General features: G+C 51.4%; 1 protein-coding gene across 2 annotated transcripts in view; it reads left to right on the top strand.

The window, feature by feature from the left end:
* The window catches only part of FXR2 (FMR1 autosomal homolog 2), a 62,430-nt gene that overhangs the window by 23,492 nt on the left and 12,141 nt on the right, over positions 1 to 26,797 (top strand). The window contains exons 12-14 of one of the 2 annotated variants that reach the window (XM_063930667.1): positions 3,973 to 4,141; positions 4,510 to 4,659; positions 9,328 to 9,404. In XM_063930667.1, the coding sequence (XP_063786737.1) occupies positions 3,973 to 4,141; positions 4,510 to 4,659; positions 9,328 to 9,404 (396 nt within the window). Of the gene's footprint in view, positions 1 to 3,972; positions 4,142 to 4,509; positions 4,660 to 9,324; positions 9,405 to 26,797 lie in introns of both variants that reach the window. The other variant, XM_063930666.1, reaches the window with a different exon arrangement.

Here is a 26,797-nt window from a genome sequence, read left to right as displayed (position 1 = left end):
CCCCTCCGTCCCCCGTTCCATCTCCTGCCCCCCCCCCCTCTTCCCCCTACTGCCACCTGTATCATCTTCTCTCTGTCTCCCCCTCCGTCCCCCGTTCCATCTCCTGCCCCGCCCCCCTCTTCCCCCTACTGCCACCTGTATCATCTTCTCTCTGTCTCCCCCTCCGTCCCCCGTTCCATCTCCTGCCCCCCCCCTCTTCCCCCTACTGCCACCTGTATCATCTTCTCTCTGTCTCCCCCTCCGTCCCCCGTTCCATCTCCTGCCCCGCCCCCCTCTTCCCCCTACTGCTACCTGTATCATCTTCTGTCTCCCCCTCCGTCCCCCGTTCCATCTACTGCCCCGCCTCCCTCTTCCCCCTACTGCCACCTGTATCATCTTCTCTCTGTCTCCCCCTTCGTCCCCCGTTCCATCAACTGCCCCCCCCCCCTCTTCCCCCTACTGCTACCTGTATCATCTTGTCTGTCTCCCCCTCCGTCCCCCGTTCCATCTCCTGCCCCCCCCCCCTCTTCCCCCTACTGCTACCTGTATCATCTTGTCTGTCTCCCCCTCCGTCCCCCGTTCCATCTACTGCCCCGCCTCCCTCTTCCCCCTACTGCCACCTGTATCATCTTCTCACTGTCTCCCCCTCCGTCCCCCGTTCCATCTCCTGCCCCGCCCCCCTCTTCCCCCTACTGCTACCTGTATCATCTTCTCTCTGTCTCCCCCTCCGTCCCCCGTTCCATCTCCTGCCCCCCCCCTCTTCACCCTACTGCCACCTGTATCATCTTCTCTCTGTCTCCCCCTCCGTCCCCCGTTCCATCTCCTGCCCCGCCCCCCTCTTCCCCCTACTGCTACCTGTATCATCTTCTGTCTCCCCCTCCGTCCCCCGTTCCATCAACTGCCCCCCCCCCCCTCTTCCCCCTACTGCTACCTGTATCATCTTCTGTCTCCCCCTCCGTCCCCCGTTCCATCTACTGCCCCGCCTCCCTCTTCCCCCTACTGCCACCTGTATCATCTTCTCACTGTCTCCCCCTCCGTCCCCCGTTCCATCTCCTGCCCCCCCCCCCCCCTCTTCCCCCTACTGCCACCTGTATCTTCTTCTGTCTCCCCCTCCGTCACTCGTTCCATCTACTGCCCCCCCCCTTCCTCCTACTGCCACCTGTATCATCTTCTCTGTCTCCCCCTCCGTCCCCCGTTCCATCTCCTGCCCCCCCCCCCTCTTCCCCCTACTGCTACCTGTATCATCCTCTCTCAGGCTTCCCCTCCGTCCCCCGTTCCATCTCCTGCCCCCCCCTCTTCCCCCTACTGCTACCTGTATCATCTTGTCTGTCTCCCCCTCCGTCCCCCGTTCCATCTACTGCCCCCCCCTCTTTTTCACCTACTGCTACCTGTATCATCTTCTCTCTGTCTCCCCCTCCGTCCCCCGTTCCATCTACTGCCCCCCCCCCCTCTTCCTCCTACTGCCACCTGTATCATCTTCTCTCTGTCTCCCCCTCCGTCCCCCGTTCCATCTCCTGCCCCCCCCCTTCCCCCTACTGCTACCTGTATCATCTTCTCTCTGTCTCCCCCTCCGTCCCCCGTTCCATCTCGTGCCCCCCCCTTCCCCCTACTGCTACCTGTATCATCTTGTCTGTCTCCCCCTCCGTCCCCCGTTCCATCTCCTGCCCCCCCCCCTCTTCCCCCTACTGCTACCTGTATCATCTTCTGTCTCCCCCTCCGTCCCCCGTTCCATCTACTGCCCCCCCCCCCCCTCTTTTTCACCTACTGCTACCTGTATCATCTTCTCTCTGTCTCCCCCTCCGTCCCCGGTTCCATCTACTGCCCCCCCCCCCCCCCTCTTCCCCCTACTGCCACCTGTATCATCCTCTCTGTCTCCCCCTCCGTCCCCCGTTCCATCTCCTGCCCCCCCCCCTCTTCCCCCTACTGCTACCTGTATCATCTTCTGTCTCCCCCTCCGTCCCCCGTTCCATCTACTGCCCCGCCCCCCTCTTTTTCACCTACTGCTACCTGTATCATCTTCTCTCTGTCTCCCCCTCCGTCCCCCGTTCCATCTCCTGCCCCCCCCCTCTTCCCCCTACTGCTACCTGTATCATCTTGTCTGTCTCCCCCTCCGTCCCCCGTTCCATCTACTGCCCCCCCCCTCTTTTTCACCTACTGCTACCTGTATCATCTTCTCTCTGTCTCCCCCTCCGTCCCCCGTTCCATCTACTGCCCCCCCTCTTCCTCCTACTGCCACCTGTATCATCTTCTCTCTGTCTCCCCCTCCATCCCCCATTCCATCTCCTGCCCCCCCCCCTCTTCCTCCTACTGCCACCTGTATCATCTTCTCTCTGTCTCCCCCTCCGTCCCCCGTTCCATCTCCTGCCCCCTCTTCCCCCTACTGCCACCTGAATCATCCTCTCTGTCTCCCCCTCCGTCCCCCGTTCCATCTCCTGCCCCCCCCTTCCCCCTACTGCTACCTGTATCATCCTTCTCTCTGTCTCCCCCTCCGTCCCCCGTTCCATCTCGTGCCCCCCCCTTCCCCCTACTGCTACCTGTATCATCTTCTCTCTGTCTCCCCCTCCGTCCCCCGTTCCATCTCGTGCCCCCCCCTTCCCCCTACTGCTACCTGTATCATCTTGTCTGTCTCCCCCTCCGTCCCCCGTTCCATCTCCTGCCCCCCCCCCCTCTTCCCCCTACTGCTACCTGTATCATCTTCTGTCTCCCCCTCCGTCCCCCGTTCCATCTACTGCCCCCCCCCTCTTCCCCCTACTGCTACCTGTATCATCCTCTCTCAGGCTTCCCCTCCGTCCCCCGTTCCATCTCCTGCCCCCCCCCTCTTCCCCCTACTGCTACCTGTATCATCTTGTCTGTCTCCCCCTCCGTCCCCCGTTCCATCTACTGCCCCCCCCTCTTCCCCCTACTGCTACCTGTATCATCTTGTCTGTCTCCCCCTCCGTCCCCCGTTCCATCTACTGCCCCCCCCCCCCCTCTTTTTCACCTACTGCTACCTGTATCATCTTCTCTCTGTCTCCCCCTCCGTCCCCGGTTCCATCTACTGCCCCCCCCCCTCTTCCCCCTACTGCCACCTGTATCATCCTCTCTGTCTCCCCCTCCGTCCCCCGTTCCATCTCCTGCCCCCCCCCCTCTTCCCCCTACTGCTACCTGTATCATCTTCTCTGTCTCCCCCTCCGTCCCCCGTTCCATCTCCTGCCCCCCCCCCCTCTCTTCCCCCTACTGCCACCTGTATCATCTTCTGTCTCCCCCTCCGTCCCCCGTTCCATCTCCTGCCCCCCCCCTCTCTTCCCCCTACTGCCACCTGTATCATCTTCTCTCTGTCTCCCCCTCCGTCCCCCGTTCCATCTCCTGCCCCCTCCCCCTCTTCCCCCTACTGCCACCTGTATCATCTTCTCTCTGTCTCCCCCTCCGTCCCCCGTTCCATCTCCTGCCCCCCCCCCCTCTTCCCCCTACTGCCACCTGTATCATCTTCTCTCTGTCTCCCCCTCCGTCCCCCGTTCCATCTCCTGCCCCCCCCTCTTCCCCCTACTGCTACCTGTATCATCTTCTCTCTGTCTCCCCCTCCGTCCCCCGTTCCATCTCCTGCCCCCCCCCTCTTCCCCCTGTATCATCTTCTCTGTCTCCCCCTCCGTCCCCCGTTCCATCTCCTGCCCCCCCCCCCCCTCTTCCCCCTACTGCTACCTGTATCATCTTGTCTGTCTCCCCCTCCGTCCCCCGTTCCATCTCCTGCCCCCCCCCCCCTCTTCCCCCTACTGCTACCTGTATCATCTTCTGTCTCCCCCTCCGTCCCCCGTTCCATCTCCTGCCCCCCTCTTCCCCCTACTGCTACCTGTGTCATCCTCTCTCTGTCTCCCCCTCCGTCCCCTGTACCATCTCCTGCCCCCCTCTTCCCCCTACTGCTACCTGTGTCATCCTCTCTCTGTCTCCCCCTCCGTCCCCCGTTCCATCTCCTGCCCATCCTACTGCCACTGATACCGTTCTCTGTCTGTCCCCCAGGACTTGGAGCAGCTGAGGTTGGAGCGCCTTCTCATTGAGGGCCAGTTGAAGAGCGTCGGAGGAGGATTACGGACAGTCTCCAGCAGGGAAGAGAAGGATAAAGGAGGGGTACAGACGGACGGTGATCCCGCCTCTGCCCCCATTATCCCTAGAGGCCGAAGAGGTCACGGTGAGTGTCACCTGTGTGTGTGTGTGTGTGTGGGGTGATGGTCCCGCAGTAAGTGTTATAGGGTCAGGAGAGAGACGCGACTCAAGCGCCTGTAATAAGGGATCCAGGATATGTATGTGGGCAGAGGCGCTGGGCATTAGATGAGGCTGAGGGGAGGTAGCGAAGTCTGCTAATACACCCACACGGGACTGGCGGCGCTGGAACTGTACGCCGGGCAGGACTGGCGGCGCTGGAACTGTACGCCGGGCAGGACTGGCGGCACTGGAACTGTACGCCGGGCAGGACTGGTGGCACTAGAACTGTACGCCAGGCACGAGACGGCGGGTAGTGATAAATTTGCACCATTGAGTGTTTTTCCTTTGTTCTAGATGCTCATGGGCCCAGTAATGTCACACAGAATGGAGGTGGCATGTCACAGCGACAGAGGGTGTCACGCCGGAGACAGACAGACCAGCAGGGGAATGTTCCGGATGTACAGGAAACGGGGCCCAGGAGGGATCAGTGTCAGAACGGACAAGGTGAAGAGGGTCCGGATACAGAAGACTGTTGGGGGGCTGATCATACACAGAACATATGATAAAAGGGGGCGGTTCTTACATTCAGGTGTTGTGGTTCATGTCCATGTTCTAAGCTTTGTGGTAGTAACCTGAGCTATTGCTCCATGGGTCGTACACACACACTCACGTACACACACACACTCACGTACACACACACACACGTACACACGCGTACACACACACACACGCGTACACACACACACGCGTACACACACACACACACGTACGTCTGCCAGGTGGGCTGAGGGGACAGTAGTGCTAGTAATGTATACAGGGGGATTTGGCTCCTGTGTGTTAATATAGGTAACACCCAGATGCTGTAGATGTGATGGGGAGGGGGGAGGGGTTAAAATCTGGGGCAAGTGGATGTGATACGGTGTGGGGGGGTAATATCAGGTGACGGGGGGGGGGGGGGGGGGGGGGGAGTAATGCAGTGTGGGGGTTATAGTGGGCACGTGGATGGGATGCTGTATAGGGGGTGATATCAATGGCGGGTGGATGTGATGCGGTTGGATAATATCTGGGGCAGGTGGATGTGGTGTGGGTGGATAATATCTGGGGCAGGTGGATGTGGTGTGGATGGATAATATCTGGGGCAGGTGGATGGGATGCGGGTGGATAATATCTGGGGCAGGTGGATGGGATGCGGTTGGATAATATCTGGGGCAGGTGGATGGGATGCGGTGTGGATGGATAATATCCGGGGCAGGTGGATGTGATGTGGTGTGGGTGGATAATATCCGGGGCAGGTGGATGTGGTGCGGGTGGATAATATCTGGGGCAGGTGGATGTGGTGTGGATGGATAATATCTGGGGCAGGTGGATGTGATGCGGTTGGATAATATCTGGGGCAGGTGGATGTGATGCGGTTGGATAATATCTGGGGCAGGTGGATGTGGTGTGGGTGGATAATATCTGGGGCAGGTGGATGTGGTGTGGGTGGATAATATCTGGGGCAGGTGGATGTGGTGTGGGTGGATAATATCTGGGACAGGTGGATGTGGTGTGGGTGGATAATATCTGGGGCAGGTGGATGTGATGCGGTTGGATAATATCTGGGGCAGGTGGATGGATGCGGTTGGATAATATCCGGGGCAGGTGGATGTGATGCGGTTGGATAATATCTGGGGCAGGTGGATGTGATGCGGGTGGATAATATCCGGGGCAGGTGGATGTGATGCGGGTGGATAATATCTGGGGCAGGTGGATGTGATGTGATGCGGGTGGATAATATCTGGGGCAGGTGGATGTGATGCGGTTGGATAATATCTGGGGCAGGTGGATGTGATGCGGTTGGATAATATCTGGGGCAGGTGGATGTGATGCGGGTGGATAATATCCGGGGCAGGTGGATGTGATGCGGTTGGATAATATCTGGGGCAGGTGGATGTGATGCGGGTGGATAATATCTGGGGAAGGTGGATGTGATGCGGTTGGCTAATATCTGGGGCAGGTGGATGTGATGCGGGTGGATAATATCTGGGGCAGGTGGATGTGATGCGGGTGGATAATATCCGGGGCAGGTGGATGTGATGCGGGTGGATAATATCTGGGGCAGGTGGATGTGATGTGCTGCGGGGGGATAATATCCGGGGCAGGTGGATGTGATGCGGTGCGGGGGGATAATATCTGGGGCAGGTGGATGTGATGCGGGTGGATAATATCTGGGGCAGGTGGATGGGATGCGGGTGGATAATATCTGGGGCAGGTGGATGTGATGCGGGTGGATAATATCTGGGGCAGGTGGATGTGATGCGGGTGGATAATATCTGGGGCAGGTGGATGTGATGCGGGTGGATAATATCTGGGGCAGGTGGGTGGGATGCGGGTGGATAATATCTGGGGAAGGTGGATGTGATGCGGTTGGATAATATCTGGGGCAGGTGGATGTGATGCGGGTGGATAATATCTGGGGCAGGTGGATGTGATGCGGGTGGATAATATCTGGGGCAGGTGGATGTGATGTGATGCGGGTGGATAATATCCGGGGCAGGTGGATGTGATGCGGGTTGATAATATCTGGGGCAGGTGGATGTGATGCGGTTGGATAATATCTGGGGCAGGTGGATGTGATGCGGTTGGATAATATCTGGGGCAGGTGGATGTGGTGCGGTTGGATAATATCTGGGGCAGGTGGATGTGATGCGGTTGGATAATATCCGGGGCAGGTGGATGTGATGCGGGTTGATAATATCTGGGGCAGGTGGATGTGATGCGGGTGGATAATATCTGGGGCAGGTGGATGTGATGCGGTTGGATAATATCTGGGGCAGGTGGATGTGATGCGGTTGGATAATATCTGGGGCAGGTGGATGTGATGCGGTTGGATAATATCTGGGGCAGGTGGATGTGATGCGGTTGGATAATATCTGGGGCAGGTGGATGTGATGCGGTTGGATAATATCTGGGGCAGGTGGATGTGATGCGGTTGGCTAATATCTGGGGCAGGTGGATGTGATGCGGTTGGATAATATCTGGGGCAGGTGGATGTGATGCGGGTGGATAATATCCGGGGCAGGTGGATGTGATGTGTTACGGGTGGATAATATCCGAGGCAGGTGGATGTGGTGCGGGTGGATAATATCCGGGGCAGGTGGATGTGATGTGTTACGGGTGGATAATATCCGAGGCAGGTGGATGTGGTGCGGGTGGATAATATCCGGGGCAGGTGGATGCGGTGCGGGTGGATAATATCCGGGGCAGGTGGATGCAGTGTGGGGATAATATCCGGGGCAGGTGGATGTGGTGCGGTGTGGGTGGATAATATCCGGGGCAGGTGGATGTGGTGCGGGTAGATGAAATCCGGGGCAGGTGGATGTGGTGCGGGCGGATAATATCCGGGGCAGGTAGATGTGGTGCTGGTGGATAATATCCGGGGCAGGTGGATGTGGTGTGGGGGGATAATATCCGGGGCAGGTGGATGTGATGCGGTGCGGCGGGATAATATCCAGGGCAGGTGGATGTAGTGCTGGTGGATAATATCCGGGGCAGGTGGATGTGATGCGGTGCGGCGGGATAATATCCGGGGCAGGTGGATGTAGTGCTGGTGGATAATATCCGGGGCAGGTGGATGTGGTGCGGGTGGATAATATCCGCGGCAGGTGGATGTGATGTGGTGCGGGTGGATAATATCCGGGGCAGGTGGATGTGATGTGGTGCGGGTGGATAATATCCGGTGCGGTTGGATAATTTCCGGGGCAGGTGGATGTGATGTGGTGCGGGTGGATAATATCCGGTGCGGTTGGATAATTTCCGGGGCAGGTGGATGTGATGTGGTGTGGGTGGATAATTTCCAGAGCAGGTGGATGTGGTGCGGGTGGATAATATCCGGGGCAGGTGGATGTGGTGCGGTGTGGGTGGATAATATCTGGGGCAGGTGGATGTGGTGTGGGTGGATAATATCCGGGGTGGGTGTGATGCGATGCGGTGTGGGTGGATAATATCCGTGGCAGGTGGATGTGATGTGGTGCGGGTGGATAATATCCGGGGCAGGTGGATGTGATGCGGATGGATAATATCCGGGGCAGGTGGATGTGGTGCTGGTGTATAATCGGGGCAGGTGGATGTGGTGCGGGTGGATAATATCCGGGGCAGGTGGATGCGGTGCGGGTGGATAATATCCGGGGCAGGTGGATGTGGTGCTGGTGTATAATATCCGGGGCAGGTGGATGTGGTGCTGGTGTATAATATCCGGAGCAGGTGGGTGCGGTGCGGGTGGATAATATCCGGGGCAGGTGGATGCGGTGCGGGTGGACAATATCCGGGGCAGGTGGATGCGGTGCGGGTGGATAATTTTCGGGGGAAGGTGGATGTTATGCGGTGAGGGGGATAATAACTTCCTGCAATTTCTCCCCCCCCCCCCCCCGTATGTTATTCAGCTCACTGTAGGCAATGTACTGTGCCTCGGCCGATACTTTCATGGGCAGCATTAGCAGCGTGTGGAATTATTCATGCTGTGCGGATCGTATCGGACTCTTTTTCCATTTACCCTTATTTGTCATGCTGGGTAATATGGGGAGGGGGATTCTCATGCTGGGTAATATCGGGAGAGGGATTCTCATGCTGGGTAATATCGGGAGAGGGATTCTCATGCTGGGTAATATCGGGAGAGGGATTCTCATGCTGGGTAATATCGGGAGAGGGATTCTCATGCTGGGTAATATCGGGAGGGGATTCTCATGCTGGGTAATATCGGGAGAGGGATTCTCATGCTGGGTAATATCGGGAGAGGGATTCTCATGCTGGGTAATATCGGGAGAGGGATTCTCATGCTGGGCAATATCGGGAGAGGGATTCTCATGCTGGGTAATATCGGGAGGGGATTATCATGTTGGGTAATAACGGGAGAGGGATTCTCATGCTGGGTAATATCGGGAGGGGATTATCATGCTGGGTAATAATGGGAGTGGGATTCTCATGCTGGGTAATAACGGAAGTGGGATTCTCATGCTGGGTAATAACGGGAGTGGGATTCTCATGCTGGGTAATATCGGGAGGGGGATTCTCGTGCTGGGTAATATCGGGAGGGGGATTCTCGTGCTGGGTAATATCGGGAGAGGGATTCCTGTGTGGGGGGTTTGCTGGGGGTAATATGGCGGTTGGGTAATACTTTTCTCTTCTCCGCAGCAGATCCTGTTACAAGAAACGATTCTCTGATAGTGAAGCCGGATTCCAGAACAAGAGAGCCGCGGGGCAGCAGTGTAAAGGTGAGAGAAGTCGCTCATATGGTATACAGGCTGAATCTCCTATATCCACAGTGCTTGTGACCAGAGGTATTTTGGCTATGGGATGTCTCCGTAGTTTGGAATGCTGCTTACCATAATGAGAGATCTTGGGGTTGGGACCCGAGTGTAAACAGGAAATGCATAATGTTTCTCTATCGTCCTAGTGGATGCTGGGGTTCCTGAAAGGACCATGGGGAATAGCGGCTCCGCAGGAGACAGGGCACAAAAAGTAAAGCTTTTCCAGATCAGGTGGTGTGCACTGGCTCCTCCCCCTATGACCCTCCTCCAGACTCCAGTTAGATTTTTGTGCCCGGCCGAGAAGGGTGCAATCTAGGTGGCTCTCCTAAAGAGCTGCTTAGAGAAAGTTTAGCTTAGGTTTTTTATTTTACAGTGAGTCCTGCTGGCAACAGGATCACTGCAACGAGGGACTGAGGGGAGAAGAAGTGAACTCACCTGCGTGCAGGATGGATTGGCTTCTTGGCTACTGGACATTAGCTCCAGAGGGACGATCACAGGTACAGCCTGGATGGTCACCGGAGCCGCGCCGCCGGCCCCCTTGCAGATGCTGAAGTTAGAAGAGGTCCAGAATCGGCGGCTGAAGACTCTGACAGTCTTCTAAAGGTAGCGCACAGCACTGCAGCTGTGCGCCATTTTCCTCTCCGCACACTTCACACGCTGTCACTGAGGGTGCAGGGCGCTGGGGGGGGGCGCCCTGGGAGGCAAATGTAAACCTATATACTGGCTAAAAATACCTCACATATAGCCCCCAGAGGCTATATGGAGATATTTAACCCCTGCCAAACTTCACTAAAGAGCGGGAGACGAGCCCGCCGTAAAAGGGGCGGGGCCTATCTCCTCAGCACACAGCGCCATTTTTTCTCTCACAGAAAGGCTGGAGAGAAGGCTCCCAGGCTCTCCCCTGCACTGCACTACAGAAACAGGGTTTAAACAGAGAGGGGGGGCACAAATTGGCGATATAAATATATATATAAAGATGCTATTAGGGAGAAACACTTATATAAGGTTGTCCCTATGTAATTATAGCGTTTTTTGGTGTGTGCTGGCAAACTCTCCCTCTGTCTCTCCAAAGGGCTAGTGGGGTCCTGTCCTCTGTCAGAGCATTCCAGGTGTGTGTGCTGTGTGTCGGTACGTGTGTGTCGACATGTATGAGGACGATGCTGGAGGAGGCGGAGAAATTGCCTGTAATGGTGATGTCACTCTCTAGGGAGTCGACACCGGAATGGATGGCTTATTTAGGGAATTACGTGAGAATGTCAACACGCTGCAAGGTCGGTTGACGACATGAGACGACCGACAAACAATTAGTAACGGTCCAGGCGTCTCAGAAACACCGTCAGGGTTTTTTTATAAAAAACGCCCATTTACCTCAGTCGGTCGACACAGACACGGACACTGAATCCAGTGTCGACGGTGAATAAACAAACGTATTCCTCATTAGGGCCACACGTTAAGGGCAATGAAGGAGCTGTTACATATTTCTGATACTACAAGTACCACAGAAAAGGGTATTATGTGGAAGTGAAAAAACTACCTGTAGTTTTTCCTGAATCAGATAAAATAAAATGAAGTGTGTGATGATGCGTGGGTTTACCCCGATAGCAAATATTGGCGTTATACCTTTTCCCGCCAGAAGTTAGGGCGCGTTGGGAAGCACCCATTAGGGTGGATAAGGCGCTCACACACTTATCAAGTGGCGTTACCGTCTCCAAATACGGCCGCCCTCAAGGAGCCAGCTGATAGGCAGCTGGAAAAATATCCTAAAAAGTATATACACACAGACGGTGGTTATACTGCGACCAGCGATCGCCATCAGCCTGGAGATGCAGTGCTGGGTTGGCTTGGTCGAATTCCCTGACTAAAAATATTTTATTGATATAGAGCATTTAATAGGATGCATTCTATATATATATGTATGCGAGATGCACAGAGGGATATTTGCACTCTGGCATCAAGATAAGTGCGTTGTCCATATCTCCCAGAAGATGTCATGGACACGACAGTGGTCAGGTGATACAGATCCCATACGGCACATGGAAGTATTGCCGTATAAAGGGAAGGAGTTATTTGGGGTCGGTCCGTCGGACCTGGGGGCCACGGCCACAGCTGGGAAATCCAACCTTTTTACCCCGAGTTACATCTCAGCAGAAAAAGACACTGTCTTTTCAGCCTCAATCCTTCCGTTCCCATGTGGGCAAGCGGGCAAAAGGCCAGTCATATCTGCCCAGACATAGAGGAAAGGGAAGTAGACTGCAGCAGGCAGCCCCTTCCCAGGAAAAGAAGCCCTCCACCAGTGGGGGGGTAGTCTCAAGAGTCTCAGCGCGCAGTGGGATCACTCGCAAGTTGACCCCTAGATCATACAAGTATTATCCCAGGGGTACAGATTGGAGAGTCGAGACATTTTTTCCTCGCAGGTTCCTGAAGCCTGCTTTACCAACGGCTCCCTCCGACAAGGAGGCAGTATTGGGAAAAAATTCACAAGCTGTATTTCCAGCAGGTGATAATCAAAGTACCCCTCCTACAACAAGGAAAAGGGTATTAGTCCTCCACACTATATTGTGGTACTGAAGCCAGACGGCTTGGTGAGACATAGTCTAAATCTGAAATCTTTGAACACTTACATAAAAAGGTTCAAATCAAGATGGAGTCACTCAGAGCAGTGATAGAGAACCGGAAAAAAGGGGACTATGTGGTGTCCCTGGACATCAAGGATTACCTCCATGTCCAAATTTGCCCTTCTCAACAAGGGTACCTCTGGTTCGTGATACAGAACTGTCAATATCAGTTTCAGACGCTGCCGTTGAATTATCCACGGCACCCCGGGCCTTTACCAAGGTAATGGCCGAAAAGATGATTCTTAAAAGAAGAAAGGCATCTAAATTATCCCTTACTTGGACGATATCCTGAAAGGGACAAGTTTCCAGAGAACAGTTGGAGGTCGGAAAAGAACTATCTAAAGTAGTTCTACGACAGCACGAGTGGATTCTAAATATTCCAAAAATCGCAGCTGTTTTCCGATGATACGTCTGCTGTTCCTAGGAATGATTCTGGGCATAGTCCAGAAAGAGGTATTTCTCCTGGAGGGGAAAGCCAGGGAGTTATCCGACCTAGTCAGAAACCTCCTAAATCCAGGCCAAGTATCAGTGCATCAATGCACAGGAGTCCTGGGAAAAATGGTGGCTTCTTACGAAGCGATTCCATTCGGCAGATCTCACGCAAAAACTTTTCAGGGGGATTTGCTGGACGAATGGTCCGGATCGCATCTTCAGATGCATCAGCGGATAACCCTGTCTCCAAGGACAAGGGTGTCTCTTCTGTGGGGGCTGCAGAGTGCTCATCTTCTAGAGGGCAGCACATTCAGCATTCAGGACTGTGTTCTGGTGACCACGGATGCCAGCCTGAGAGGCTGGGGAACAGTCACACAAGGAAGAAATTTCCAAGGAAGTGTGGTCAAGTCTGGAGATTTCTCTCCACATGAATATACTGGCAATTTACGATGCTCTGAGCCTAGGAAGACCTCTGCTTCAAAGTCAACCGGTGCTGATCCAGTAGGACATCATCATGGCAGTCGCCCACGTAAACAGACGGGGCGGCACAAGAAGCAGGAGGGCAATGACAGCAAGGATTCTTCGCTGGGCGAAAGATCATGTGATAACACTGTCAGCAGTGTTCATTCCGGGAGTGGACAACTAGGAAGATTTCCTCAGCATAAATGAATTCCACCCGGAAAAGTGGGAACTTCATCTGGAAGTTTCCACATGTTTGTAAACCGTTGGGAAAGACCAAAGGTGGTTATGATGGCGTCCCACATGAAGCGCCAGGTCTAGAGACCCTCAGGCAATAGCTGGGACGCTCTGGTAACACCGTGGGTGTACCAGTCGGTGTATGTGTTCCCTCCTCTGCCTTTCATACCCAGTGTATGGAGAATGATAGGAAGGAGAGGAGTAAGAACTATACTCGGGGTTCCGGTTTGGGCCAAGAAGAACTTGGTACCCGGAACTTCAAGAGATACTAGAAAGGATCTTGATTCAGCAAGAATCATGTCTGTTCCATGACTTACCGCAGCTGCGTTGACGCCAGGGCGGGTGAACGCCGGATCCTAAGGGAAAAAGGCATTCCGGAAGAGGTCATCCCTACCCTGGTCAGAGCCAGGAAGGAGGTGACCGCACAACATTATCACCGCTTAGGTGAAAATATGTTCCATGGTATGAGGCCAGGAAGGCTCCACGGAAGAATTTCAACTAGGTTAATTCCTACATTTCCTGCAAGCAGGAGTGTATATGGGTCTCAAATTGGGGTCCATTAAGGTTCAAATTTCGACCGGTCGATTTTCTTCCAGAAAGAAATTGGCTTCAGTTCCTGAAGTCCAGAAGTTGTTAAGGGAGTACTGCATATACAACCCCTTTTTGATGTCTCCAGTGGCACTGGGCGATCTCAACGTAGTTTGGGATTCCTAAAATCACATTGTTTTAAACAACTCAAATCTGTGGATTTGATATATCTCACATGGAAAGTGACCATGCTGTTGGTCCTGGCCTCGGCCAGGCGAGTGTCAGAATTGGCGGCTTTATCTCACAAAGCCATATCTGATTGTCCATTCGGACAGAGCAAAGCTGTGGACTCGTCCCCAGTTTCTCCCTAAGGTGGTGTCAGCGTTTCACCTGAACCAGCTTATTGTGGTGCCTGCGGCTACTAGGGACTTGGAGGACTCCAAGTTGCTGGATGTTGTCAGGACCCTGAAAATATAGTTTCCAGGTCGGCTGGAGTCAGGAAATCTGACTTGCTGTTTATCCTGTATGCACCCAACAAGCTGGGTGCTCCTGCTTCTAAGCAGACTATTGCTCGTTGGATTTGTAGTACAATTCAGCTTGCACATTCTGTGGCAGGCTTGCCACAGCAAAAAATATGTAAATGCCCATTCCACAAGGAAGGTGGGCTCATCTTGGGCGGCTGCCCGAGGGGTCTCGGCATTACAACTCTGCCGAGCAGCTACGTGGTCGGGGGAGAACACGTTTGTAAAATTTTACAAATTTGATACCCTGGCAAAAGAGGACCTGGAGTTCTCTCATTCGGTGCTGCAGAGTCATCCGCACTCTCCCGCCCGTTTGGGAGCTTTGGTATAATCCCCATGGTCCTTTCAGGAACCCCAGCATCCACTAGGACGATAGAGAAAATAAGAATTTACTTACCGATAATTCTATTTCTCGGAGTCCGTAGTGGATGCTGGGCGCCCATCCCAAGTGCGGATTATTCTGCAATACTTGTACATAGTTATTGTTACAAAAATCGGGTTATTGTTGTAGGAAGCCGTCTTTCAGAGGCTCCTTTTGTTATCATACTGTTAACTGGGTTTAGATCACAAGTTGTACGGTGTGATTGGTGTGGCTGGTATGAGTCTTACCCGGGATTCAAAATCCTCCCTTATTGTGTACGCTCGTCCGGGCACAGTACCTAACTGGAGTCTGGAGGAGGGTCATAGGGGGAGGAGCCAGTGCACACCACCTGATCTGGAAAAGCTTTACTTTTTGTGCCCTGTCTCCTGCGGAGCCGCTATTCCCCATGGTCCTTTCAGGAACCCCAGCATCCACTACGGACTCCGAGAAATAGAATTATCGGTAAGTAAATTCTTATTTTTGTATACGCCGTGTACACGCAGCCTGAGGGTGATCTTATACAACGTGTTTAATGGTTTTCTCCATGAAACAAAGTATGGGAACCGTCAGATTTTCTCATCTGGCAGACTCACCCTGTATATTGTGTCAGCAGCCTGATCAGTAGTGTAAGGAGATCAGGGTTAGGGGTGGCCTCTCCTGGGGTAGCTGGCCACCTACAAACACACAGCAGCCAGGAAAACAGCGCACCAGTCCAGGGTTTTCATGCAATATAGCCTTTGCTCGTTTTATTGTGCAGTATAAAACAAAACTTAAAAATAAATCCTAGCCTTCTGAGCACTAACTCTCTCATGGCAGTAGGACCTAAGGCCTCTACCACAATCACAGTACTTGCAGCCAGTAAATCAGTGTCGTATCACTGGCCTGTTTCCCCAGGTAGTGCGCTCTGAGCCAAGTCCTGACACAGCTTATATCAGTCTCCTACAGGAGTAGGCGCTTTTAGCATGCTCTCAGGCTGAAGGCCTAAATACCCAAAATGGTCCTTGTGGATGGAGCCCTCCCTTTCATCTCGCATCCACCCCCCCCCCAGGGTCCATATCCGTTTTTTACCAAAACCAAAAACTCTCATCAGATCTGTCTCATTGTCCATTCATTATATAGCGCCAACATATCACGCACCGTGTGACCGCTGACATTCTCTGCCATACCATGACATTTACCTACCGCTGGGAGAGAGAGAACATACAAACTCCCCCAATCAAAGTATATAATATACTGAGTGTATGTGTGCGAGTCCCATCCTCCCACCATTACACCACCACCACCACCCTGAGCCGGTGACATAAGAGGGATCCATGGACTCGTGCTGTGTACGTCGCATTCTAACCCCACCATCCGCATGTTTCAGCAGACACCGAGATTTATCAGCCCAGGCGGCTGCCCAGTGTGGGTGACCTGTGCCTACTGTTATCCGTAGACAGGAGTGGCACCCGGTGTTGTCTTCTGCTGCTGTAGCCTGTCCACTTAAAGGCTTGCTGTGCGGTCAGAGACACCCTCGTGCACACCCATGTTGTAACACATGATAATTGCAGTTACTGTCGGCCTACCCCACCTGGCCCAGCAATCCCCCATTATCACTGACATTACGTTTTCCCCCACTCTGGGGTTTGATCTGAGCGACAGCTGAACCCTTTTTATTCACTTGCTGTTTCACAATTTCATGATGATTGCATAACCGAGCAAGCGCAATGCAGAGTGTGGCTTCAGCGTGTCCGCTAGAGCAGGATCAGTCTAAGTCATGTCAACATAGTGTACGCAACCCCACCTGGCAACATTTAATATGCACAGAAAATACACGCTTAACACTGCACAATCAGGTTGTTAAATAGAGTTTGGCGAATAAGGGGCCACCAGCAGGCCAAACCCTTACTTACCCGCGTCTCGTCCATTGCTTTAGCAGAGTTTGGAACATTGTGTCCAAGAGTCTCTTCCATTTCATGTCCTCACATTTCTCCACTATAACTTATAGGTATCCTGTGTGTGTGACGCTATTATCCCATCAGAAAGGTCACTGACCCTATAACTTATAGGTATCCTGTGTGTGTAACACTATTATCCCACCGGAGGGGGTCACTGACCCTATAACTTATAGGTATCCTGTGTGTGACACTATTATCCCATCAGAGGGGTTACTGACCCTATAACATATAGGTATCCTGTGTGTGTGACACTATTATCCCATCAGAGGGGTCACTGACCCTTTAACTTATAGGTATCCTGTGTGTGACACTATTATCCCATCAGAGGGGTCACTGACCCTATAACTTATAGGTATCCTGTGTGTGTGTGTGTGACACTATTATCCCATCAGAGGAGCCACTGACCCTATAACTTATAGGTGTCCTGTGTGTGACACTATTATCCCATCAGAAAGGTCACTGACCCTATAACTTATAGGTATCCTGTGTGTGACACTATTATCCCATCAGAGGGGTTACTGACCCTATAACATATAGGTATCCTGTGTGTGTGACACTATTATCCCATCAGAGGGGTCACTGACCCTTTAACTTATAGGTATCCTGTGTGTGACACTATTATCCCATCAGAGGGGTCACTGACCCTATAACTTATAGGTATCCTGTGTGTGTGTGTGACACTATTATCCCATCAGAGGAGCCACTGACCCTATAACTTATAGGTGTCCTGTGTGTGACACTATTATCCCATCAGAAAGGTCACTGACCCTATAACTTCTAGGTATCCTGTGTGTGACACTATTATCCTATCAGAGGGGTCACTGACCCTATAACTTATAGGTATCCTGTGTGTGTCACACTATTATCCCACCGGAGGGGTCACTGACCCTATAACTTATAGGTATCCTGTGTGTGTCACACTATTATCTCATCAGAGGGGTCACTGACCCTATAACTTATAGGTATCCTGTGTGTCACACTATTATCCCATCAGAAAGGTCACTGACCCTATAACTTATAGGTATCCTGTGTGTTTAACACTATTATCCCACCGGAGGGGGTCACTGACCCTATAACTTATAGGTATCCTGTGTGTGACACTATTATCCCATCAGAGGGGTTACTGACCCTATAACATATAGGTATCCTGTGTGTGTGACACTATTATCCCATCAGAGGGGTCACTGACCCTTTAACTTATAGGTATCCTGTGTGTGACACTATTATCCCATCAGAGGGGTCACTGACCCTATAACTTATAGGTATCCTGTGTGTGTGTGACACTATTATCCCATCAGAGGAGCCACTGACCCTATAACTTATAGGTATCCTGTGTGTGACACTATTATCCCATCAGAAAGGTCACTGACCCTATAACTTCTAGGTATCCTGTGTGTGACACTATTATCCTATCAGAGGGGTCACTGACCCTATAACTTATAGGTATCCTGTGTGTGTAACACTATTATCCCACCGGAGGGGTCACTGACCCTATAACTTATAGGTATCCTGTGTGTGTGACACTATTATCCCATCAAAGGGGACACTGACCCTATAACTTATAGGTATCCTGTGTGTGACCCTATTATCCCATCAGAGGGGTCACTGACCCTATAACTTATAGGTATCCTGTGTGTGTGTGACACTATTATCCCATCAGAAAGGTCACTGACCCTGTAACTTATAGGTATCCTGTGTGTGTGTGACACTATTATCCCATCAGAGGGGTCACTGACCCTATAACTTATAGGTAGTGTGTGTGTGTGTGTGTGTGTCACTATTATCCCATCAGAGGGGTCACTGACCCTATAACTTATAGGTAGTGTGTGTGTGTGTGTGTGTGTGTGTGTGTGTGTGTGTGTGTGACACTATTACCCCATCAGAGGGGTCACTGACCCTATAACTTATAGGTATCCTGTGTGTGTGACACTATTATCCCATCAGAGGGGTCACTGACCCTATAACTTATAGGTATTCTGTGTGTGTGACACTATTATCCCATCAGAGGGGTCACTGACCCTATAACTTATAGGTATCCTGTGTGTGTGACACTATTATACCATCAGAGGAGTCACTGACCCTATAACTTATAGGTATCCTGTGTGTGACACTATTATCCCATCAGAGGGGTCACTGACCCTATAACTTATAGGTATCCTGTGTGTGTGACACTATTATCCCATCAGAGGAGTCACTGACCCTATAACTTATAGGTATCCTGTGTGTGACACTATTATCCCATCAGAGGGGTCACTGACCCTATAACTTATAGGTATCCTGTGTGTGACACTATTATCCCATCAGAAGGGTCAATGACCCTATAACTTATAGGTATCCTGTGTGTGTGACACTATTATCCCATCAGAGGGGTCACTGACCCTATAACTTATAGGTATCCTGTGTGTGTGTGTGTGTGTGTGACACTATTATCCCATCAGAGGGGTCACTGACCCTATAACTTATAGGTATCCTGTGTGTGTGACACTATTATCCCATCAGAGGGGTCACTGACCCTATAACTTATAGGTATCCTGTGTGTGAGACACTATTATCCCATCAGAAGGGTCACTGACCCTATAACTTATAGGTAGTGTGTGTGTGTGTGTGTGTGTGTGTGTGACACACTATTATCCCATCAGAGGGGTCACTGACCCTATAACTTATAGGTATCCTGTGTGTGACACTATTACCCCATCAGATTGGGGTCACTGACCCTATAACTTATAGGTATCCTGTGTGTGTGACACTATTATCCCATCAGAAGGGTCAATGACCCTATAACTTATAGGTATCCTGTGTGTGTGACACTATTATCCCATCAGAGGGGTCACTGACCCTATAACTTATAGGTATCCTGTGTGTGTGTGACACTATTATCCCATCAGAGGGGTCACTGACCCTATAACTTATAGGTATCCTGTGTGTGTGACACTATTATCCCATCAAAGGGGACACTGACCCTATAACTTATAGGTATCCTGTGTGTGTGACACTATTATCCCATCAGAGGGGTCACTGACCCTATAACTTATAGGTATCCTGTGTGTGTATCACTATTATCCCATCAGAGGGATCACTGACCCTATAACTTATAGGTATCCTGTGTGTGTGACACTATTATACCATCAGAGGGGTCACTGACCCTATAACTTATAGGTATCCTGTGTGTGTGACACTATTATCCCATCAAAGGGGACACTGACCCTATAACTTATAGGTATCCTGTGTGTGACACTATTATCCCATCAGATGGGGGTCACTGACCCTATAACTTATAGGTATCCTGTGTGTGTGTGACACTTTTATCCCATCAGAGGGGTCACTGACCCTATAACTTATAGGTATCCTGTGTGTGTGTGTGTGTGTGTGTGTGTGTGTGTGTGTGTGTGTGTGTGTGTGTGTGTGTGTGTTTGTGTCACGATTATCCCATCAGAGGGGTCACTGACCCTATAACTTATAGGTATCCTGTGTGTGTGTGTGTGACACTATTATCCCATCAGAGGGGTCACTGACCCTATAACTTATAGGTATCCTGTGTGTGCGACGCTATTATCCCATCAAAGGGGTCACTGACCCTATAACTTATAGGTATCCTGTGTGTGTGACACTATTATCCCATCAGAGGGGTCACTGACCCTATAACTTATAGGTAGCCTGTGTGTGTAACACTATTTTCTCTAACGTCCTAGTGGATGCTGGGGACTCCGTAAGGACCATGGGGAATAGACGGGCTCCGCAGGAGACAGGGCACTTTAAGAAAGAATTAGGAATACTGGTGTGCACTGGCTCCTCCCTCTATGTCCCTCCTCCAGACCTCAGTTTGAATCTGTGCCCGGACGAGCTGGGTGCACCTTAGTGAGCTCTCCTGAGCTTGCTAAATAGAAAGTATTTTGTTAGGATTTGTTTTATTTTCAGAGAGATCTGCTGGCAACAGACTCTCTGCTACGTGGGACTGAGGGGAGAGAAGCAGCCCTACTCACTGTGGATAGGTAATGCTTCTTAGGCTACTGGACACCATTAGCTCCAGAGGGATCGTACACAGGAACGCACCCTTGGTCGTCCGATTCCAGAGCCGCGCCGCCGTCCCCCTCGCAGAGCCAGAAGACAGAAGCCGGCGTGAGAAACAAGAAGACTTCAAAAGCGGCGGCAGAAGACTCCAGTCTTCATATGAGGTAGCGCACAGCACTGCAGCTGTGCGCCATTGCTCCCACATTAAACCCACACACTCCGTTCACTGTAGGGTGCAGGGCGCAGGGGGGGCGGCACCTTGGGCAGCAATTAGAGACCTCTTGGCAAAGTGGGCATATATACAGTTGGGCACTGTATATATGCATGAGCCCGCGCCATTATTTTACACAAAATCGCGTGACAGAAGCCCGCCGCTGAGGGGGCGGGGCTTCTTCCTCAGCACTCACCAGCGCCATTTTCTCTCCACAGCTCCGCTGAGAGGAAGCTCCCCAGGCTCTCCCCTGCAGATTCACGGTAGAAAGAGGGTAAAAAGAGAGGGGGGGCACATAAATTAAGCGCAAAATCAGTATATACAGCAGCTACTGGGTAAACACTAAGTTACTGTGTAATTCCTGGGTCATATAGCGCTGGGGTGTGTGCTGGCATACTCTCTCTCTGTCTCTCCAAAAGGCCTTGTGGGGGTTCTGTCTTCAAATAGAGCATCCCCTGTGTGTGTGGTGTGTCGGTACGCTTGTGTCGGCATGTTTGACGAGGAAGGCTATGTGGAAGCAGAGCAGATACAAATGAATGTGGGATCGCCGCCGACGCCCGATTGGATGGATATGTGGAAGGTTTTAATTGATAATGTTAATTCCTTGCATAAAAGGTTGTATAAAGCTGAAGCCTTGGGACAGTCAGGGTCTCAACCCGTGCCTGATCCTACAGCTCAGAGGCCGTCTGGGTCTCAGAAGCGCCCACTATCCCAAATTGTTGACACAGATATCGACACGGATTCTGACTCCAGTGTCGATGGCGATGATGCAAAGTTGCAGCCTAAAATGCTAAAGCCATCCGCTACATGATTATAGCAATGAAGGATGTATTGCACATATCAGAGGTAAACCCTGTCCCTGACAAGAGGGTTTATATGTATGGGGAGAAAAAGCAAGAGGTGACCTCTCCCCCTTCACATGAGTTAAATGAGTTATGTGAAAAAGCTTGGGAATCTCCAGATAGAAAACTGCAGATTTCCAAACGGTTGCTTATGGCGTATCCTTTCCCGCCAGCGGACAGGTTACGATGGGAATCCTCCCCTAGGGTAGACGAAGCTTTGACACGCTTATGTAAGAAGGTAGCCCTGCCGTCACAGGATACGGCCGCCCTAAAAGATCCTGTGGATAGAAAGCAGGAAGGTATCCTGAAGTCCATTTATACACATTCAGGTACCCTACTAAGGCCGGCAATTGCGTCGGCCTGGATGTGTAGTGCTGTAGCAGCATGGACAGATACTTTATCTGAGGAACTGGATACCTTGGACAAGGATACCATAGTACTGACCCTGGGGCATATAAAAGACGTTGTCCTATATATGAGAGATGCCCAAAGAGACCTTAACCTACTGGGCTCTAGAATAAATGCAATGTTGATTTCTGCCAGAAGGGTCCTGTGGACTCGGCAATGGACAGGCGATGCCGACTCAAAAAGGCACATGGAGGTTTTACCTTATAAGGGTGAGGAATTGTTTGGGGACGGTCTCTCGGACCTAGTTTCCACAGCTATGGCTGGGAAGTCAAATTTTTTTGCCATATATTCCCTCACAACCTAAGAAAGCACCGTATTACCAAATGCAGTCCTTTCGATCACAAAGAGGCAAGAAAGTCCGAGGTGCGTCCTTTCTTGCCAGAGGCAGGGGTAGAGTAAAGAAGCTGCACAATACAGCTAGTTCCCAGGAACAGAAGTCCTCCCCGGCTTCCACTAAATCCACCGCAGGTGGAGCCAGGATCGGTGGGGGCGCGTCTCCGAAATTTCAGCCACCAGTGGGTTCGCTCACGGGTGGATCCCTGGGCTATACAGATTGTGTCTCAGGGATACAAGCTGGAATTCGAAGTGATGCCCTCTCACCGTTACCTCAAATCGGCCCTGCCAGCTTTCCCCATCGAGAGGGAAATAGTGTTAGCGGCAATTCACAAATGATATCTCCAGCAGGTGGTGGTAAAGGTTTCCCTCCTTCAACAGGGAAGGGGTTACTATTCGACAATGTTTGTGGTACCGAAACCGGACGGTTCGGTCAGACCCGTATTGAATTTAAAATCCCTGAACATTTACCTGAAAAGGTTCAAGTTCAAGATGGAATCGCTCAGAGCGGTCATTGCAAGCCTGGAAGAGGGGGATTTTATGGTGTCTCTGGACATAAAGGATGCTTACCTGCATGTCCCCATTTATCCATCTCATCAGGAGTACCTCAGATTTGTGGTACAGGACTGTCATTACCAATTCCAGACGTTGCCGTTTGGTCGGTCCACGGCACCGAGAATATTTACCAAGGTAATGGCAGAAATGGATGGTGCTTCTGCGAAAGCAAGGAGTCACAATTATCCCATACTTGGACGATCTCCTCATAAAGGCGAGGTCCAGAGAGCAGTTGCTGATCAGCGTAGCACACTCTCGGGACATGTTGCAACAGCACGGCTGGATTCTGAATATTCCAAAGTCACAGCTGATTCGTACGACGAGACTGCCCTTCCTGGGCATGATTCTGGACACAGACCAGAAGAAGGTTTTTCTCCCGACGGAGAAGGCTCAGGAGCTCGTGACTCTGGTCAGAGACCTCTTAAAACCAAAATAGGTGTCGGTGCATCACTGCACGCGAGTCCTGGGAAAGATGGTGGCGTCATACGAGGCCATTCCCTTCGGCAGGTTCCATGCGAGGATCTTTCAGTGGGATCTGTTGGACAAGTGGTCCGGATCGCATCTGCAGATGCATCGGCTGATCACCCTATCCCCCAGGGCCAGGGTGTCTCTTCTGTGGTGGCTGCAGAGTGCTCACCTTCTCGAGGGTCGCAGGTTCGGCATTCAGGACTGGGTCCTGGTGACCACGGATGCAAGCCTCCGAGGGTGGGGGGCAGTCACACAGGTAAGAAATTTCCAGGGTCTGTGGTCAAGTCAGGAGACTTGTCTGCACATCAATATCCTGGAACTAAGGGCCATATACAACGCCCTAAGTCAAGCGGAGCCTCTGCTTCGCAACCAGCCGGTGCTGATTCAGTCAGACAACATCACTGCAGTGGCTCATGTAAACCGCCAAGGCGGCACAAGGAGCAGGGTGGCGATGGCGGAAGCCACCAGAGTTCTTCGCTGGGCGGAGAATCACGTAAAAGCACTGTCAGCAGTGTTCATTCCGGGAGTGGACAACTGGGAAGTAGACTTCCGCAGAAGGCACGACCTCCACCCGGGAGAGTGTGGACTTCATCAAGAAGTCTTCACGCAGATTACAAGTCGATGGGAACTGCCACAGGTGGACATGATGGCATCCCGCCTCAACAAAAAGCTACAAATGTATTGCGCCAGGTCAAGAGACCCTCAGGCGATAGCTGTGGACGCACTAGTGACACCGTGGGTGTTCCAGTCGGTTTATGTGTTTCCTCCTCTTCCTCTCATACCCAAGGTGCTGAGAATAGTAAGAAAAAGAGGAGTGAGAACAATACTCATTGTTCCGGATTGGCCAAGAAGGACTTTGTATCCAGAACTGCAAGAAATGCTCAGAGGACCCATGGCCTCTGCCTCTAAGACAGGATCTGTTGCAACAGGGGCCCTGTCTGTTCCAAGACTTACCGCGGCTGCGTTTGACGGCATGGCGGTTGAACGCCGGATCCTAGCAGAAAAAGGCATTCCGGATGAGGTTATTCCTACGCTGATAAAGGCTAGGAAGGACGTGACAGCAAAGCATTATCACCGTATATGGCGAAAATATGTTGCTTGGTGTGAGGCCAGGAATGCCCCTACAGAGGAATTCCAGCTGGGCCGTTTCCTTCACTTCCTACAGTCGGGAGTGACTATGGGCTTGAAATTTGGGTCCATTAAGGTCCAGATTTCAGCCCTATCCATTTTCTTTCAAAAAGGAACTGGCTTCACTGCCTGAGGTTCAGACGTTTGTAAAGGGAGTGCTGCATATTCAGCCCCCTTTTGTGCCACCAGTGGCACCTTGGGATCTTAACGTGGTGTTAAGTTTCCTGAAATCACACTGGTTTGAGTCACTTAAAACCGTGGAGTTAAAATATCTCACGTGGAAGGTGGTCATGCTATTAGCCTTAGCTTCAGCTAGGCGTGTGTCAGAATTGGCGGCTTTGTCACATAAAAGCCTCTATCTGGTTTTCCATATGGACAGGGCAGAATTACGGTCTCGTCCGCAATTTCTGCCAAAAGTGATGTCATCTTTTCATTTGTACCAACCTATTGTGGTGCCTGTGGCTACTTGTGACTTGGAGGGTTCCAAGTTACTAGATGTAGTCAGGGCTTTGAAGGTTTATGTAGCCAGAACGGCTAGAATCAGGAAAACGGAGTCGCTGTTTATCCTGTATGCACCCAACAAGCTGGGTGCTCCTGCTTCAAAGCAAACTATTGCTCGCTGGATCTGTAACACGATTCAGCAGGCTCATTCTGCGGCTGTCTTGCCGCCTCCAAAATCAGTAAAAGCCCATTCCACAAGGAAGGTGGGCTCTTCTTGGGCGGCTGCCCGAGGGGTCTCGGCATTACAGCTTTGCCGAGCAGCTACTTGGCCGGGTTCAAACACTTTTGCAAAGTTCTACAAGTTTGACACCCTGGCTGAGGAGGACCTTGTGTTTGCTCATTCGGTGCTGCAGAGTCATCCGCACTCTCCCGCCCGTTTGGGAGCTTTGGTATAATCCCCATGGTCCTTACGGAGTCCCCAGCATCCACTAGGACGTGAGAGAAAATAAGATTTTACTTACCGGTAAATCTATTTCTCGTAGTCCGTAGTGGATGCTGGGCGCCCGTCCCAAGTGCGGACTTCTTCTGCAATACTTGTATATAGTTATTGCTTAAATAAGGGTTATGTTATGGTTGCATCAGGTTTATCTGATGCTCTGTTGTTCATACTGTTAACTGGGTAAGTTTATCACGAGTTATACGGTGTGACTGGTATGAGTCTTACCCTGGATTCCAAAATCCTTTCCTTGTACTGTCAGCTCTTCCGGGCACAGTTTCCTTAACTGAGGTCTGGAGGAGGGACATAGAGGGAGGAGCCAGTGCACACCAGTATCCAAATTCTTTCTTAAAGTGCCCTGTCTCCTGCGGAGCCTGTCTATTCCCCATGGTCCTTACGGAGTCCCCAGCATCCACTACGGACTACGAGAAATAGATTTACCGGTAAGTAAAATCTTATTATCCCATCAGAGGGGTCACTGACCCTATAACTTATAGGTATCCTGTGTGTGTGACACTATTATCCCATCAGAGGGGTTTCTGACCCTATAACTTATAGGTATCCTGTGTGTGTAACACTATTATCCCATCGGAGGGGTCACTGACCCTATAACATAGGTATCCTGTGTGTGTGACACTATTATCCCTTCAGAGGGGACACTGACCCTATAACTTATAGGTATCCTGTGTGTGTGACACTATTATCCCATCAGAGGGGTTTCTGACCCTATAACTTATAGGTATCTTGTGTGTGTATCACTATTAACCCATCAGAGGGGTCACTGACCCTATAACTTATAGGTATCCTGTGTGTGTGACACTATTATCCCATCAGAGGGGTCACTGACCCTATAACTTATAGGTATCCTGTGTGTGTGACACTATTATCCCATCAGAGGGGTCACTGACCCTATAACTTATAGGTATCCTGTGTGTGACACTATTATCCCATCAGAGGGGTCACTGACCCTATAACTTATAGGTATCCTGTGTGTGACACTATTATCCCATCAGAGGGGTCACTGACCCTATAACTTATAGGTATCCTGTGTGTGTGACACTATTATCCCATCAGAGGGGTTTCTGACCCTATAACTTATAGGTATCCTGTGTGTGTAACACTATTATCCCATCGGAGGGGTCACTGACCCTATAACATAGGTATCCTGTGTGTGTGACACTATTATCCCTTCAGAGGGGACACTGACCCTATAACTTATAGGTATCCTGTGTGTGTGACACTATTATCCCATCAGAGGGGTTTCTGACCCTATAACTTATAGGCATCCTGTGTGTGTGACACTATTATCCCATCAGAGGGGTCACTGACCCTATAACTTATAGGTATCTTGTGTGTGTATCACTATTAACCCATCAG

The sequence above is a fragment of the Pseudophryne corroboree genome, chromosome 6 (assembly GCF_028390025.1).
Source record: "Pseudophryne corroboree isolate aPseCor3 chromosome 6, aPseCor3.hap2, whole genome shotgun sequence".
NCBI classification, from domain to species: domain Eukaryota; kingdom Metazoa; phylum Chordata; class Amphibia; order Anura; family Myobatrachidae; genus Pseudophryne; species Pseudophryne corroboree.
Note: the sequence above shows the minus strand (reverse complement) of the source record. Positions and strands in the feature narration are given on the sequence as shown.